This window comes from Nyctereutes procyonoides, unplaced genomic scaffold (assembly GCF_905146905.1).
Source record: "Nyctereutes procyonoides isolate TBG_1078 unplaced genomic scaffold, NYPRO_anot_genome, whole genome shotgun sequence".
NCBI classification, from domain to species: domain Eukaryota; kingdom Metazoa; phylum Chordata; class Mammalia; order Carnivora; family Canidae; genus Nyctereutes; species Nyctereutes procyonoides.
The window spans coordinates 85,565,371-85,583,564 of NW_026575146.1; the positions used below are offsets into that span (position 1 = coordinate 85,565,371).

The 18,194-nt window shown below is 44.8% G+C and overlaps 1 protein-coding gene across 6 annotated transcripts in view; it reads right to left on the reverse strand.

Moving 5' to 3' along the window:
• DPY19L3 (dpy-19 like C-mannosyltransferase 3) overlaps nt 1-15,715 on the reverse strand; it is a 69,287-nt gene extending 53,572 nt beyond the window's left edge. The window contains exons 1-4 of one of the 6 annotated variants that reach the window (XM_055310108.1): nt 15,537-15,715; nt 14,500-14,548; nt 14,012-14,153; nt 11,087-11,220 (exon numbers count right to left, since the gene is read on the reverse strand). In XM_055310108.1, coding sequence (XP_055166083.1) covers nt 11,087-11,220; nt 14,012-14,114 — 237 coding nt within the window. In that variant the 5' untranslated portion in view covers nt 14,115-14,153; nt 14,500-14,548; nt 15,537-15,715. Of the gene's footprint in view, nt 1-11,086; nt 11,221-14,011; nt 14,154-14,355; nt 14,856-15,536 lie in introns of all 6 variants that reach the window. The other 5 variants (XM_055310110.1, XM_055310109.1, XM_055310105.1 and 2 more) reach the window with 5 other exon arrangements.
• Between the last annotated feature and the right edge of the window lie 2,479 nt (nt 15,716-18,194).

The following is an 18,194-nucleotide window of genomic DNA, read 5'->3' on the forward strand; positions in this document are numbered from 1 at the left end:
GTTGGATTAGTCTCTAAGCTTCGTTTTTTTTTATATTATCTAGATTATATGCAATTGATTCTCATTATTCAGATTTCTGGTTTGCAAATCTGCTTACTAGCTAAAATTTGTAACAACAAAATTGACAAAATTAATAATTGCTGTGCTTTTGCGGCCATGTGCGGAGCAGCGAAAATTTCCGTTCCCTAATGTGCACTGTTCCCAGCTGTGCTCTGCCTCTTGTTCCAGCACTCACACAGAAATGATCAGAAGGTGACTACAGTAAGGGGCAGTGCAACACACCCACTGAAGCCCCAGCTCTGGGACCAGATGGATGGGGTCTGAATTCAACTCTGGTGCCTCTTAGTGGCGTAGCCTTGGGCAAGTCACTTAACAATCCTGAACCTCATTTTGTAAAATAAAGAAAATAGAAACTACCAGGAAGAGTTTTTAGAATTTAAGATCTATGTGATACACACACACACACACACACACACACACACACACACACACACACAAAACCGTACTACCCCAGGAGTAATGGTTCACAGTATTCTCTAATTCAGTGTTCTCAGTGGCTTGTAGAATAGAACTGCTGAGAATTAAGGAAAATTGACTGTAGTTACATTCGGATCCTTAGTTTTGGTATGTTATACCTGATTATAAAAATAATTTGGAAGTTTTCTCTTTGGTGTTCTAGAATGGCTGAATTAGAACTGGAATATTTTGGCTAAGAGTTTGGTAAAATTCCTCCATAAAATCAATGGGGTCTGTTCTTAAGGGGGTGTAGGATGGATAGCTCTTTAGCAAGTTTTCTCTAAAACATCTGCAAAAATAATTATATTTTCTGGGGCCAGTTCTGATAATTTGTATTCTAGAAAATCACGTTTCATGCCTTTATCCAACTTGCACTGAGTCAAACAAAATAGACTTGTGTGGCTCTTTCCTATTTTATGGTCTCTGTAGTTATTTCTCTGCTAGGACATTTCATGATCTCTGTATTTCTCTGTTAGTTTTTATTTTGGTTATTTGTATTTCCTACCTCATCGTTACCCATATTTTTCACTCCCCAAATAACCATTCATTTATTATTTTCCTGCTTTCTGGTTGATCAATGTCTCCTTTTACCTTTTATCCTTCTTTCTCCCCCTAGATTTTTACTTTCCAACTTTGTAAGTGGAATTCGTTTATTCATTTAGATTTCCTAATGTAATAGTTAAGACTACAAATTCTTCTGAATATTGCTCTAAGTTGTATTTCCTAGTCCTGAAATATGGTTTTCATAATTTTCTAGATTTCATTTATAATTTCTATAAATTCAGTTTTAATTTCCCGTGACCAAAAAGCTTTGAAATATTTTTAGATTTCTAGAAAGTGACCTTTTTTAAAAGTTATCTTTAGATTTTATTTAAATGGATGAATAAATTAAAAGTATAATGTGAGTCTGTGACCATTATCCCCAAAGTCAGGATCAAGCCAAGTTGTGATAAAGAAATTCTGTATTTTTGGATACAGTCTGTATTTCTGGATCTGAGATTTTCCCAATGTTTTAATATATCAATGTCTTAGTTAATTTTCTATGGATATTTGAAAAGAACATTCTGTCTTTAGATATTTATAGATTAGATCTCTTATTCATTATTTTTCTTAGGTTGTCTATATTTTTATTTTTGACCATTTGCTTTTTTTTTTTAGAAAGAATTAAAACCAGTATTAATATGTTTCTGTTTCTTCTTTTATTTCCTGTGGCTTTTGCTTTATAAATATTGGCAAGTTATCTGACACATGGGTAGTCCTGTGGTTAGCATGTTTATCGCTGAAAAATTGTCCTTCTTTGCTTCATTTAACACTTTCTGAGACTCCCCCCCGCCCCCGCCTTTTAGGGAAATACTTCAGCAAGTCCTTATCCACCTCTGGTCTACAGTCCTTCTAAGGAACTTTGTTCTAGAAGCACCTTATGAATATAGTATGTGATTTGCATTTTTCTTTGTGGTAGAGTTTTTATCAAGTGAGTAAAACAATTACACAAAAATATTTTGACATATTTGTGTTAATACATTTTGTATCATATTTTTTGTTACTTTTTTAGAACAAATCCTTTATTATATGGTCTGTGTGTGTGTCTTTAAATTTGGAAGGTTTATGTTTTTTGTTCTACGAGTTACTTTTATAACTTTGAAGGATAATTTAATTCTCTACTTTTTTGGAGAGCATCTACTGAGTTTCTAAAATAATGACGATCTCATGAAATTTACAGCTCTCCGCTACCCAATTTGAACTTGATAATTCTTTTTGGAATTTTCTTTTATATACACTATATATGTTTCTTGAGTATTTGATTGACTTTTAAGTAGGCTCCACACCCAGCATGGAGTCCCAGGTGGGGCTGGAACTCATAACTCTGAGATCAAGACCTGAGCTGAGATTAGATGTTTAACTGTCTAAGCCACCCAGGTGCCCATTGACTTCAGTTTGAAATGAAACTTGGCTTCTATCTATAAAAATAAATAGGTTCCTCCACCGTCTTCTACCTTCTTTTCTTTCCTCTCTAACTTATTATTACACTGTTATTCTGTTACTACTTCATAGTAATTACATTGCTAGGTGTTACTACAATGTTTACATCATATATACTTTGTTCTGTAACTTTTTGGTGCTAGTTCTACAGTTAAATATGTTTGCACCTCATGGATAGTCTTTCTGCCACTGTTTTGCCTTTTCTTTTTCAGCTGGATAAAGTTTTCCCTCTACGAATCTCTTCAGGTGTTCTTAAAAAATATGTATTTCTCAGAATCAAAACAATTTGTATGGTGCTTTTTATACATGATGGAATGACTGGAGTAAAATACATAAACCACATTCTCTTATGTGAGTCTTCCGCAGGCATCATTCCAGGTCTTTAAGCATTAAATGTTACCATGGAAAAGTTGGATGCCAGACTGATTCTCTCATAGTAAGATCTTCTGTTTGGATGTCCAGGGGTTTCTTACTGTTGACGCCCAGCAATTTCAGAACTATACCCAGCTAATGAGGTATACGCCACGTTTTCCTGGAGCCACTGTGCCCTGTTCAGATTCATCTTTCATTTTTCTTTTTCTTTTTAAAGATTTTATTTATTTATTCATGAGAGACACACAGAGAGAGAGAGGCAGAGACACAGGCAGAGGGAGAAGCAGGCTCCATTGCAGGGAGTTTTCTTGAATTATATCTTTGAACATGATTTTCCCTGGTTTGTTTTGGTTCTCTTTTTTTGGGACAAATTATGCATGTTTGCTGTTGTCTTCATCAGCTGTCAGTTTCTCTCGACTATTTTAACTGTACTAATTTCATTTTATTTTGTTTACTTTTATCAGTCCAATATTTCTCATTCTGTGCCTTCTGCAGATTCTAATCTTCTGCGTGTTGCTTCTGACATTGTCATGATTTCTGTTAGGTCGTATCTTTTACTTCTATTTATTGTCTAAGTTCTGCCAATGCCTGTTTCATTTCCTTCGTTACCTTCCAGTGTGTCCTTGAAGATGGTATACATACACCTTCTTATACTCCTGCTTTGAATTAATCTTCTATGCTGGCAAATGCTTATTATGTTTGTTTTTTAATGCGACATGTTTGGTCATAATCTTCATGTCTCTGCAATAAATGGTTTCTGGTGACTATTCTTCATCTGTAATTTGTTCTTGTTTTCCTCTCCCTTTTTTTTCTCGCAGTTCCGTTGTACAGATCCTGTGCTGGTTCCTTCCTGATTGTGAGCCATTTCTGAATGTGAGTTCTTACCAAACCAGCTAATTGAAGGAAGTTTATGTGGGCGAGAGGCCAGGGCAACCAGTCAGGCCAGCAAGAATTCTTGTGATACAGCGTGGTTTGCAAGACTGAGCTCTTTAGTCTTTTCCTCATCTTAGGCAACCAAGATCCGCAGCCTCAGAGTTGTTCAACACACAAGTTTTCTCCCTTTATCCTGGTCTTCTTAAATGCCACTTTTACAAAAATGGCTTGTCTCTGTGATTACTCCCTTCAGCCTCCCTAGCTGACTTCGCTTTCATACTAGCATGTCTCCAGGAAAGCTTCCGTTATTACTGGACACATTTGGTCCCTTGGGGACCTCAGTCTCACCCCTCAGGGTATGCCAGCAATCTTAGAGAAGTAGACTCTGGTGACTTCCTCTAAAACTCTGTAGCCCTAAGACTCCTCTTGTGGTACCTTTCCATACTCCTTTGACTTTTAGTGGGTTTGGCAGCCCTCCCTCATATACTGTGGTTCCAGACCATAGACCTTTCTTAGTTTCATCAAGGATGGAAAATGACTACCTGTTTCTCATTTTCCTTAACTGCTTTGAGGTAATTCTAAAAAAATGAAGGAAATGACATCTCTACACTGCCACTTCGAAACAGGAAGTAATAAGTAATTTGAACAGTTTAACCACACAACTAGGAACAATCTACTCTAAACTGGGGAGCATAAACATAGTGAAATAACTAAGTATATAAATTATATAAACATAATCATTTAAAAAATAAATAATCATTTATATAAAATTGTGAAAGTTTGTATAAATATGTAACTATATATGGGAAAAGCATATGATGCAACATCAAATACATGTGATTATAAAAAAGTATATTAAGTGTGAGTGAGTGGCTCAATCAATCCATTAAGCATCCGATTCTTATTTCAGCTCAGGTCCTGATCTCAGGGTCATGAGTCATAAATAAAGTAAAATATATACACATACAGGATGAAGAATGGAGGAGAAAAATGAAAACTGGTTTTTGTTAAGGGTAAATGAATACTGAGTAATGTTTTTTTATTTAAAGTTTTTTGTTGTTGTCACGGTATAGTTTGTGCAGTAACAAAACACGTGTTCAAAAAATAAAAAGAATCATGCTATATATATTTTTTACTCTTGCATCTACTAAACACAAATCACTAAAAATGCACTGACTGGCTCCCTACTTGCCAGTACTAACTATATCCTCTCCCTGAAGGCAAGCTCCCAAAGCTGCATCCCTCTGCTCTAGTTCTAGCCCAGATCTTTCACAGCAGCCGTTGTCTCTGTCTCCCTTCTCCCCTGCCTATACCGCCTCGCGCACCTGTAGAGGTTAACGTGACTCCAAACAGACCACTGTTACTCAGCACTGATGATACACCGGGCACCATAACAGTAGCACGGCAAGTAAGAGCATTGGCTTTGAATCCTTTTAGTGTGTTTTGTTTATAACAAAGGGCAGCAAAAAAGCAGGTTGCATTTAAAGGACAATTCAGAGTTTAAATGTTGGGGTTTTGGAGACAGCCAGATAAAATATGTTTAGAATGCACCTACAACATTGCTAAGCACACAGAAGACATTCCATCAAGAGAAAGGGGAACCCTCTTACACTGTTGATGGGAAAGCAAACTGGTGCAGCCACTCTGGAAAACAGTATGGAGGTTCCTCAAAAGAGTTAATAGCACTACCCTGCTATCCAGCAATTAAACTACTAGGTATTTACCCATAGAACACAAAAACACTCATTCAAAGGGATACATGCACCCTGATGTTTATAGCAGCACTAGCTACATAGCCCAATTATGGAAACAGCCCAAATATCCAGAGACTGATGAATGGATACAGAAGATGTGGTGTGTATATCCAGTGGAATATTACTCAGCCATAAAAAGAACAAAATCTTGCCATTTGCAGTGACATGGATAGAGCTAGAGAATATAATAATAAGTGAAATAAGTCAGAAAAAGTCAAACATCATATGATTTTAGTCATATGTGGAATTTAAGAAACAAAACAAATGACTGTAGGAGGAAAAAGAGAGGGAAACCAAGAAACCAACTCCTAACTGTAGAGAACAAACTGATGATTATCAGAGGGGAGATGGTGGTGGGGATGGGTGAAGTACGTGAGTGGGGACCAAGGAGGGCGTTTATTGTGATGAGGGTGATGTATGGAAGTGAGGAATCACTAAATTGTACACCTGAAACTGATACTTCCCCGTATGTTAACTGGAATTTAAATAAAAAACTAAAACTAGGGATCCCTGGGTGGCGCAGAGGTTTGGCGCCTGCCTTTGGCCCAGGGCGCGATCCTGGAGACCCGGAATCGTATCCCACGTCAGGCTCCCGGTGCATGGAGCCTGCTTCTCCCTCTGCCTGTGTCTCTGCCTCTCTCTCTCTCTGTATGACTATCGTAAATAAATAAAAAAAAATTAAAAAAAAAAAAAACTAAAACTAAACAATATGCTAAGACAGGACAGTATATACACATTTTCTATGACCACTTAAAACCAATGTCTACTTCAACGTCAAGTTGCTCTTTGGTCCAGAGTTTCCCACATTCAAATACTAACACTGTTATGATTAACAACTAACATCAAAAATTTCATTCTAAAGGCATGAACTCAATGTGTGATTTGTCTATTTTAGAAGCAATGTTTTTACTTTCTGAATAGTTACAACTAATTCAAAGTATCCGGAGAAGATTAAAGTTATTTTCATAAAAAAAAGCCTAGTAATTTTGGTTAAGTATAACCCACACGTACAAAAGGAAAACAGAGTTACACTTCCCAAACATTCCCATAATCGCCCAAAATGAAAATGGTATAAAGTATAGGAGTAAATTTCTAAAGGTGTATAAATTCTGAAAATGAGCTTTCCCCAATGTCTCTGATCACTAAGGGCTCGAATTTTCATTGGTTTATTCAAAGAAAATGTATACACATTTTACAATTAAATAAAATATAAAATTTAGTTCCTCAGTTGCAATATAGCCCCATCTCAAGTATTTATAACAGCTACATCTAGCTAGTGGCTATGGTACTGAACAGTGCAGAAGTAGATCATTTCCTTCATGGCAGAGAGTTCCATTGGACAGCACTGGGTTTACATAATCCAAGATGAAAAATAAACCAAATGCCTATGCAGAGGTATCATCAGGTTTGAGAAATGGCTGAAACATCTGAGGATTCCTCTTGTGATACAGAGGGGGAAAAAAAAAGATCTGTGCTACAAGCTACTGCTTGAATAAAGAGAAAAAAACTGCAGTAAGATTGAGCTCGATTGTACGTTTCAGGGGACGGGGGTGTTGGTGGAAAGAAACCTGTTAGATTCGAGGATGTTCCTGTTTTATAGCTTCTCCCAGATGGTATCTGAGGCGCAGACAGAAACTAGCCTAGGGTCTCTTTCTCACTCTGCACACTCTTCAAACATTCTTGCCCACACATCTACAAGCTGGTAATATGAAAATGTCCATTTCCAACACAGATGGAACTCCTGCCTCCAGATCCATGAATCCAGCTCCCTTTACTCCATCTCTCTCTTCTTGGACTGTTTCAAAAGTGACTCATAACGTATCCAAACAAGGATGTATCATTTGCTGTCTCGCTGTCCCCAGTAAAGAATTTGGCTGGCCTCTGTCACCAGTTCCTGGGAGGTAGCCAGTGAATCCTCGAATTTCCCAAGTGAGAATAGTGTCTTTGTTGTTCACGGTGGGTTCATCAGGACCACATCTGACAGTCTGTTTTAAGGAGATGACTCAGGGTGGGGGCTGACGAAGCCAGAAAGACTAGCCATGTGATTAGAGAGCTGAGGCTTGGAGCCAGCTGATATTGGCCCATCCTTCGGGGAGGAAAGGGGGACTGGAGAGTGAATTCAATGTCGTGGCCAGTGATTCGATCAATCATACCTACATAAACTCCAGTAAAAACCCTGGACACCAGAGCTCGGGTGAGCTTTGTTGGTTGGCATACTCAACACATTGTCACATATCAATGTGTCAAGAGGACGATGTGTCCTAACTCCACAGGGAAAGGATCGTGGAAAGCCTGAGTTTGGGACCCTCCTGGACTCCCAATGAGTCTCTGCCTTTGGCTGGTTCTGGTTTATATCCTTTTGTCAGAAGAAAACTGGCAATCCTAAGGGTAAGGCCTTCCTGAGTTCCGTGAAGCATGCTAGCGAATTACTGACCCTGAGGAGATAGTGGGTGTCCCAAAATTTGTGGTGGTCAGAAGTGAGGGTAGCCTGAGGACCCCCTCACACTTGTAACTTGTGTCTAAAGTGAGGCCGTTTTGTGGCACACGGTGCCCTTAACCTGTCAAGTCCCGCTTACCTCTGGGTAGGAGGTGTCAGATCTGTTGCTCTCCAGATCTGTTCCTCCCACAGGCTCATTATCACAGTGAATGGCATATGGACCCATCCATTCAGCTGCTAATGGAAAGACAGCTGAGGACTCTTCCTTCTCAATCACCATCCACACAAATGAGGAATCCCTGTATCTTTCCAGGTCTATCTTCTAATAAGCTTTGCCTCTGTTCATTTCTCTCCAACACCTGGTCTTTTCTTCTCTGGTTCCATTCTCCTCTTTGCTCATAAAAGTCTGGCCCCATGTGCCTTCTCTCTGATACTCAGGTTGACAGGTTTTGTCCTACGTAAGGGCCTTTGTACTGGTTCCCTCTGCTTAAGAGGTTTTCCACGGACCTTAGCTTAACTGGTTGCTTCCCAGGATTTAGGTGTTGACATAGGTCTTATCTTTAAAATGGTCTGCTTTCCCACCCGATTCTAAGTATCCTCCCAATAACTATACCCTGTGTGGTTTCCAAAGAAGTACTTATTTTTTGTTAGTCTGTTTTCTCCCTCCTCATCAGAATTAAGTTCCATATGGTATTCAGAGGCTGTATTCTCCAGGCCTAGATTTGTGTCTGGCACACAGGACACATGCATTTACTGACATTCAGATATTACTGAATCCCCTGAATTGGATTTTCTTGGTGGCTTCCTCTCACTTTAGTGCTACTCCTCCTCAAATCCACTCTCCACACTGTAGCCAGAGCCATCTTTAAAAAACAATAAGATGATGGCACTTGTTCCTTCATGACCTGGCCTCTCTGTTTACCATCCCAGTAGATTCTCTCCTCATCTCCTCTCTAGCCAGACTGAACTACCTCCAACACCTTGAACGCTCTCAATGCTCTTGCCTCTCAAAGTTTCCGTGCACATCCCTTCCCTAGGACATTCACCTTTCTTCCCCAATTTGTCTGGTTAACCCTTCTCTTCCTTCAGGTCTCCTTAACCAGTACTTCCTCTAGAAAGCCTTCCCTGATCTTCCAAAGTTGGGTTGGGCTACCCCTGTTCTGTGCTCCCACCATATCTTATCCTACCCCCTGACGGTACTGACGTTGGATGGGCTGCCATTGTCTGCCTACCTGCCTGTACCCTCAAGAGTGTAAACTCCCTGAAGGCAGGGGCCTGGTTTTAGTCGGCTCTATTGCTATGACTGAGCACAGTACCCGCTGGCATGCTACCAGTGCTCAGTATGTATTTACGGAATTAATGTATGATACCGGAAAATCTGCTGGCAAACATATTAGTCTTTGTTACTCTTTCCACGTTCCCCATGGTAACACTGCCACAGAAAAGGAGCTCGATAAATACTCGGTAAAAGTATAATGCCTACTACAACCTGGCAAGATTTAAGAGAAAAATCCAAGGGCACTCAGGTTTCTTGAATGATGGGGTGTATTTATTTAAGGTTACTAGCAAGGCCAGTTAAAAACTTTAAGGAGCTAAAATTACTATTTGAAATTAAGTTCTGTGATCTCTTTCACTATCTTCTCCTTACTACACAGTTACTAGTATTTAATTTCAGCTAAATATCCACATGGGGGTATTTCAGTCTCTAGTCAAAAGACTTATGTGGATAGAAAAAGTAATACTTTTTAGTGCAAGGAAATCAGTTTATAAGCACTCCACTTTCAAGAAAAAAGATAAAATTTTTTCTTGACAAGGAAAACTACCCACTGTCCCTGAAGGATAAGAATTATCCTTTTACCATGATAATTTGTATGAAGGTATATATGCACACATACTATACCTATAGAGTAATATGACAGGTTTTTAAAATAAGCATATTAGAAGTTATTCCTCTAAATTAAATTTGTCATTCAAAGTAATCTCCCTTGGAGATTCAATCCAATAATGGAACCAAAGCTCAAAAAAATTTTGGAAAGCTCTTTGAGGACTGTTTTAGATTCTGTACAGACTTTTTTTTTGAATGTTCACATAGATGATAAATATCTGACCTCTGAAAGTGACTTTTACATTTATCAGCAACTAATCGTTAGAAACCATAGTAAATAAAATCAAAGATCATGACATTTTGGATCAAAACTAAATATATTTAGATGAAAAACACCAGTGATGTGTTAAGTTTCCTTGCATAAGTGATATGCTTGTCCTGAAAACAACAGCAAGTTAAAAGATACCTAGAAATGTTTAAGAGAGAAAAGGGGATAAGGAAATTGGGTGTTTAAGAAGTCATGAACCCCAAAAAGGGCAGCCCTGGTGGCGCAGCGGTTTAGCGCTGCCTGCAGCCCAGGGCCTGATCCTGGAGAACCAGGATCGAGTCCCATGTCAGGCTCTCTGCATGGAGCCTGCTTTTCCCTCTGCCTGTGTCTCTGCCTCTCTCTCTCTATGAATAAAAAAAAAAAAGAAGTCACGAACCCCCCCCCCCCCAAAAAAGTCACGGACCCTCCTGACAACGTGATGAAAATTATGGCTCCTTTCCTCAGAAAAATAGTGGCTTCCCCACCCTCTCACCACTGCATATATGATTAGAAAGGTATAACACACTGAGGTCATCTATGGAGACAGATTAAGACTTCATGGTTCAGAGCACTGGATTTTGGTTTCTTTTCTTTTTTACTGTACCCAACAGAAAAAAAATATCATACTGTGACCCAGTTTGCACATACGTACATATATTGTTACACAAATAATTCTCAACCCTAGTGTATGTGATAATAATCTCTGGCATCTTATTTTAACTAACAAAATTGTTACTCATGATTTACTGCATCAATTTCACAATGTATAAGGTGAAAAATACTAGTTCAGGGTAACTGCCGCATAACTGGAGCAAGTTAACGAAAATGAAAAAAAAATTCACTGATTACAAAAATTCTCATGTTATTTTAAACTAAAAAGGTCTTTTTATGCTATGTCCAAACCTTTTAAGACATTAGATTCTTTATATGGCAAAACTGCATTATCTTGGTCATTCATCTATATGGTGAACTACTGGAGATACTGATGAGCAAATCACACAACGGTCACAGGAACCCCATACCTTAATATTAGAAAACCATAAATCGTTTTCATGTAAAGTAGCCAAGTAGACCGATGTTAGAAGTCCAATGCAAAGGGCAACGGTTCCACCAACTGTAAATGACAGAAGTTTCCATAACCTTCTACTCGCACAACCTTTTAGAAAAATAAAACAAATAGCTAAGTCAGTAGAGAATGTGGAATTTACTAGTTCTACTTCAGATTATCAGGTATGCTAAGTTCCAGCTGCCTGTCACTGCTGAAGCTTCCCCTAGGCCCAGCAGACAAGTAGGGACTCTTTTCTGTGATTCTGGAGACTTGCTTTCATACTTTATTACAGTTTTTATGTGACTAATTGTTCACTTGTCCAGTTTGCCAGAGAGCATGAGCTTTCCGAGAAAAAGTACATTATCTTATTCATCTTAATATCTAGGGTCTGTGTTTGGCACAGTTTAATAACTGTACCTATTGAGTTCATTAAATGGAAGAGAAAACGGGTTGCATGTCTAGGATATAAAAAGTCTTTTCGATGGTCGACATATAATTTGTGGTGTATTCACTAAAAGCTACCAAAAAGCTTGACTACTTAAAATTCAAAAACACACATGGGGAGAAAAATCCATCACAACTCAAGTTAAAGGACACATAAGCTAGGAAAAATTATTTATTGCACATATAAGAAACTTTAATATCCTTAATATAGAGTGAACACTTTCAGGATTAAAGAAATGAATATTTCAGTTGGAAACAGATTTAACACATGAGTAGGCAATACACAAAAGAAAAAAATGGCCAATAAACTTAATAGACAAAACTATTCACGTTCATTGGTATTAAAGAAATGCAAATCGGGGTGCCTGAGTGGCTCAGTTGGTTGAACATCTGACTCTTGATTTCTCTGGCTCAGGTTATAATCTCAGGGATATGCATTGGGCCCTGTGCTGGCCAGTGAGCTTGCTCGGGATTTTCTCTCTTCCTCTCCCCCTCCTTCCCCACTTGCTCTCTCTCTCTTTCTCTCTCTCTCAAAAAAAGAAATGTGTGGGCGATCCCTGAGTGGCTCAGCGGTTCAGCGCCTGCCTTTGGCCCAGGGCGTGATCCTGGAGTCCCGGGATCGAGTCCCGCATCAGGCTCCCGGCATGGGGCCTTCTTCTCCCTCTGCCTGTGTTTCTGCCTTTCTCTCTCTCTATCATGAATAAATAAATAAAGTCTTTGAAAAAAAGAAAAAGGAAAGAAATGTGAATCAAAACAATGAACTATAACTTTTTAGATGTTGGCCAATTTAATGGCTTAAAAATGCTAACACTGTTTTAAATAAGGGTACAAAATAGGATTATTTTTCAAACACTGATGGTGGAAAAATAACTTGGAAACTCTCTGGAATGCAACATGGAAGTAGTAAAAAGCTACCAAAATGAGCATACCACTTGACCAATAATTCTAAATCTAGGCATAATAAAAGAAATAAAGTTTTAAACATCTGGCCACAAGGATTTTTATCATAGTTCTGTTAATATAGGTAAAGGGTTAAAAACCATCTAAATATTCAGCAAGGAATTAGGTAAATAAATTAGGCTATCATCACACAATGACTACATTGGTAACATTTTTAAAATACATGGACTTACTGTATGTTCATTACGTAACAAGAGGGATGTAGCAAGTTACAAAAGTTAGGATCTCAATTTTGTAAAACCACAGATGAATGCTTCCAGTTATACCCGGGCAGAGGCATTTAGATGCAAGATCAAGTTTCAGGAGTGGCAGTCTCAGGGTGGTTTGTGGGAACATTTTTTTTTTCTTTTCTTTTCAGGGTTTTTTTTTTTTTTTTTTCCAGACATAATACTACTTCAGTAAAATGAAGAATCCTCAAAATTATGTTTTAATTGAAAAAAAAAAAAAAAACAAATTTGAAGTTACATTGTTTAAGTCTTCAGAAAGTACTCTCTCCCGTCCCAAACTGCTAATAGTGGAGCTGGATGGCATGACCTCTCAATACAGATTAATTTTATTTTATAAAACTGTTCTCCCAGAGACACCTGGGTGGCTCCGCGGTTGAGCGTCTGCATTTGGCTCAGGGCGTGATCCTGGGGTCCCGGGATCGAGTCCCGCATTGGGCTCCCTGAGGAGCCTGCTTCTCCCTCTGCCTGTGTCTCTGCCTCTCTCTGTGTGTCTCTCATGAATAAATAAACAAAATCTTTTAAAAAATAAAATAAAAGTAAAATAAACTGTTCTCCCACATTACTAGTTCGAGCTGATAAGAATTAACATAGCTGCCATTAATGTAAAGTCTATCAATCAAAAATGGTTGATAGACATGGAATGTTTCATGCTTATCTTTAAAAACCTTGACCATGCTTAGTTCAGAAAGCGACTCTGGAGTCAGGAAGTTGGCAATTAAAATCATTTGATGTACAGCTTTCCAAGAATCTTCAGCCTTATATAAGCAACTTACCAAATTCTGATCATTCTCCCTCCCCAAACCAAAGGAGAAAATGTCAGGAATTCAAAAAAGGAATGAAAAAGCTTGATTCATTTTTCGATACCTTAATGAAATGAGAAAGTCTCCCGAGGCAAGGCTGTCTAGAGTGAATGGCATATACAAACCAGAAAAACTAGAAACAGACTAAAATCTGAACTGCGGGGGGGGGGGGGGGGGAGCATTATTCTAGAAAGTCAAAGATTGGCAAAACTGGAACCTACAGAACGGACAGCTGAGAAACAAGGGGTTCTTCTAATCGGAGCTCTTTCCTCTTTTATTCTGATCGTAACTATAAAAACAGTATTCTCAAATTGCCATCAGATCAATTGTTGAACCAAACATCAGGGCATTAGAGCAAGTTTCGTCAAGCGTTAGGTCTCGCCAAATTCTCACTCTATTGGAGAGTGATATTTTAATATGCAGAAATAAAAGCAATCCAAAGTGCTGCTTTTAATTTGAATCACCTACCAGATGGCAATTTATTTTCCAACTTCACATTGGCTTCTCGGGCCGCATAATCCTCAGAAACTTCTGTGGTTTTCACTCCTTTTCTTTGCCTGATGGATATCATGGTGTCAGAGACTTACACGCATTGTTCTTCCAACCACTCCTGCAAACGACAGAAAAGTGAAGCTGCGTGTCCACAGGCCAGTCCCCCGTCTCCCCAACACACCCTGTGCTCATCTGTGCTTAGGTGACACGATGCCTTGTCCCTCCCCGGGCTTAGCATGTGCTCCCGCTTCCCCATCGAATCTTAACCGGCCTCCAAAGTTACCGTCAAGATGCAACACACGTATTTACTTAATACATACTATCAAGAGTCAAGAATAGGGATGGGCATCCCAGACAAGCCGGTGGTGGTGACCTTCCTCCGAGAAGCCCTCCCGTCTTTGGCCGTGCCAGCTACTGATGTTTCTCCTTCCTGAGCCCCTGCAGTTAGTTACCACGCATCTGACCCCATAATCGATGCATCATGCAGCAGCTTTAGGTCCAGTGCACAGTTTCCTAGCACAGGGAGAGAGGAGCTCAGTAGTAAATCCGTGGACCGGCCTGACTTTGAAGGAGTGGAAAAAGACTTGTTTTGCCTCAGGTGCTTGCATTTAATACCGACGTCCTTTAAAAACAATGCACACGCCCCAGTGTGTGATGGCAGCGGGGGTGTGCCAATCAGGGCAGCTGCTATCCCGGGGAGCAAAAGTGGGAGTGAAGGCAGGGTGCAGGCGCCTGGTTTGGAAGCGGCGAGTGGGAGGCGAGGGAGCCGTGGCGGTGAGTAAGCTGGCTGCGGTCCCCCGGAACATCTTGCTTCGCTCCTCTGCATAATGAACAGCGTTTCCCTAATTACTATCAAATACGACCAGTCTCCGGGCACCGTGGTTTGGGGAGAGGGGGGGGGGCAGCATATTAATTCCCAAACGGAAACAACTTGCTTTAGGAAAAGAACCAACCAACCAACCAACCAACCGACGCTACACAATGTATTCGTTCATTCATTCGTGCGAAGCGTGGAAAAAAAGAAAGAAAGAAAAAAAAAAGTGAGATGCAAAAACGCAGCTGAGTGCGAGCCATGAAAGTGCGGGACCCCGGAGCAGCGAGCGGTGCAAGGCAGGACGCGCTCGGCCCCGCACGACCTCGACCCTGGGCAGGCGCTCGCGGAGGAGCCGCAAACTCCCGGCAACTTAGGGCCCGAGGGCGGCAGACACCGCTCCGCGCCCTCCGCCGCAACTGCGAACCCAAGTTCCGCCACCGGATGGGGGGCGTCGCCCCAACGTCCCAGGGGCGGGAGGGCCCGCTGCCCCCCCCCCCGCCCCGGGGCGCGCACCTGCTCGGCCTCCCGCCGCCCCCGCCGCCCCGGAGCCGCCGCGCGACCTCGAGGACTTGCCCCCGCCCCGCCCCGGCCCGGCCCGGCCCGGCCCGGCCGCGCGGTGCCCCGGTCCCACCCCCCCCCCCCCGCCCCGGGCCCGGTCCTCGCGGCCGATGCCCCCGCAGCACAGACCTGCGGCCTCGGCCGTCCTGGCGCGCGGCTCCGGGCGGGGAGGGAGGCCGGCCGGCCGCGGGGCGCCGAGGGCCGCGGGGGAGCAGGCGGCGGCCACGGGGCAGCGGCGGAGCTTGGCGCCGCACCCGACAACTGGGCGGCCGGGGGGCGTCCGCGGCCCCGAGGAAGGGGCGCGCCGGGGAGGCCGGGCCGCCAGGGCCGCGCCCATAGGCCCCGGGAGCCGTCCGTCAGCGCCAGACCCCGCCCCCTCCCGCGGAGCCCCGCCCCGTCTCGTGCGGCGCCGGCCGGAAGGAAGCGGCGCACTTCCGCTCGCCGCGCCGGCCCCGCCCCCGCCCCCGCCCCCGCGGCCCGCCCCGGCGGCCCCTGGGCGCTCGGCCCCCGGCCCGCGAGGTGCCGACTCGGAGCCTCCAGGCCGCCGCCCGCCGCGCACGCGCCCGCCCCCGCCCCGCCCCAGGCCCAGGCCCAGGCCCAGGCCCAGGCCCAGGCCCAGGGGGGCGGCTCCGAGGGGGGCGCCTCGGGACCCACCCCCGCCCGAGCTGCTGGAGGCGGGCGCGCTGAGGGCCCGGCGGGCGGACGGACGCCGCGGGGACGCTCGGGCCTCGCCCCGCCCCCGCCCCCGCCCCTCCCCTCCGCCTCCCCCGGGGTCACGCCCCCTGCGCCCCTCCCCCCGGTCACGCCCCCCCCCGCCCCCCCCGGGGCCACGCCCCCCGCCCCGCTGGGCCCGCGCCCCTCCCCCCGTCACGTCCCCCCACCCCCCCACGCCGCCGGCCCTCCCCGCCTCCCCCGGGTCATGCCCTCTACCCCTCCCACCTCCCGTCTCGGGCCCTCTCCACCTTCCTCCGCCCCCCCTTCTCCCGGTTTGCCCCTCCCCCCGCCTCTGCCCCCAACCTTCACCCCCGGGTCTCGGCCCCCCACTTCTCTCCCCGCCCCTCATCTCCGCCCCCCTCCACCTTCCTCCCCCCACCTGGTCTCGGCCCCCCCACCTTACCCCCCCAGGCTCAGCCGCCCCCAGCTTCACACCCCCCTCCCCGGCGGCCGCCCCCCCCCCCCCCCCCCCCTCGGGCCTGTGCCCGCAGGCACGTGCTGGAAGGTGTTTGCTGACCACGGTGGGAGCACCCCGAGATTCCGTCCCGGGTCTGGCCGCCCCTCCACCTTCCTCGCCCCCCACCTCTCCCCCTCGCCCCCCATCTCCGCCCCCTCCACCTTCCTCCCCCACCTGGTCTCGCCCCCCACCTTACCCCCCAGGCTCAGCCGCCCCACCTCACACCCCGTCCCGACGCCCCCCCCCGTGCCCGGTGCCCGCAGGCACGTGCTGGGAGGTGTTTGCTGACCACCTGCTGGAAGGTGTTTGCTGACCACGGTGTGCGCTCCCCCCCCCCCCCGAGATTGCGTCCCGGGGCGCCCCCTGGTGTCGGGGCGGGGCGGCGCGCTCGCTCCCCTTGCGGGCTCCGGGCCTGTGGCCTTGCCCTGGGGCCTAGAGCGGAAGCCTCGGAGGGCAGGGCCTGAGCCTCGCCTGGGCGCGTGCACCCCAGGGAGCCGCCGGCCGGCGGGTGGGCCAGCCCTGTCTGGGTGACTCTCGTATAGGAACGATCCGGCCGCCGGGTGGGTCCTCCCCCTGCGCACACGGCCCACGTGGCTCGTCCCAACACGGAATAACTTGGTCCCGGGAGCCCTTCCCGGTCACCCCAGTGGGGGATTCTCTCCTCCTCCCTGTGTCTGTTGCTGTTAATAACGAGGACACATTCTGTGCCAACGGGTTGTGGAAGCTGCTGGGTGGCTCTAATAAAAATAAGTGTCAGCTGTCTTTTCAGACGGCATTTGTCATGTTTTGACTTCAGTGTTGGTGTCTTTGATGCTCCGGGTTTGAGAGCGGGGATTATTTGTAATCCGCCTCTTTCATGTCGAGATGCCTTACGTAAAACACATCTGGGCGCTTAATAAATACATATGCGGACTGATGCCTCCTTAAATAGAACTTTTCCCTTTGTGCATGTAGGGTTTTGTCTAAGATTGTGTCGCTCCGGGGGAGAATGTGTGTCTGTGGTGCAATGCGCATCCCCCGAGGAAAGGAAGTAGTGCTCATTAGCAGCTGCTTGTTTTAATAGGAAATGGCTTTACCAGCGAGATAAAGCTTTGAGGCTTAGACAAAGTAGGGAACTGCGGAGAGTAAGGCTCAGGTCAGGGCGCCTGGGTGGCTCGTGGTGGAACATCTACCTTGCACTCGGGGCGTGACCCCGGGGTCCTGGGATGAGTCCCGAGTCTGACCCCGGGGTCCTGGGATGAGTCCCGAGTCGGGCTCCCCGCAGGGAACCTGCTTCTCCCTCTGCCTCCCCCTCTCTGGGTCTCTCTTGAATAAATAAATAAAATCTCTAAAAAATAAAATCAAACGATCCTGACAAGGGTTGGTAACTTGGATTAGGCAATAGAAGGGAGAAGAGTCGGTCAAGTTCTGAGATATTTAGGGCCAGGCCCACCAGGACTCAGGGTTTAGATACACGGATTACACATGATGGGGGGCGGGGGGGGGGAGCCACGTCTGGCTCCTAGGGTTTTCACCTTGAGCAATTAGCTGATTGGGTACGGGGTGGGGGTGGAGGGTGAAAAGCAAGTTTGGGAATAAGAAAAGGTTTATTTTTTTTTTTTAAAGTTGATTTTGTG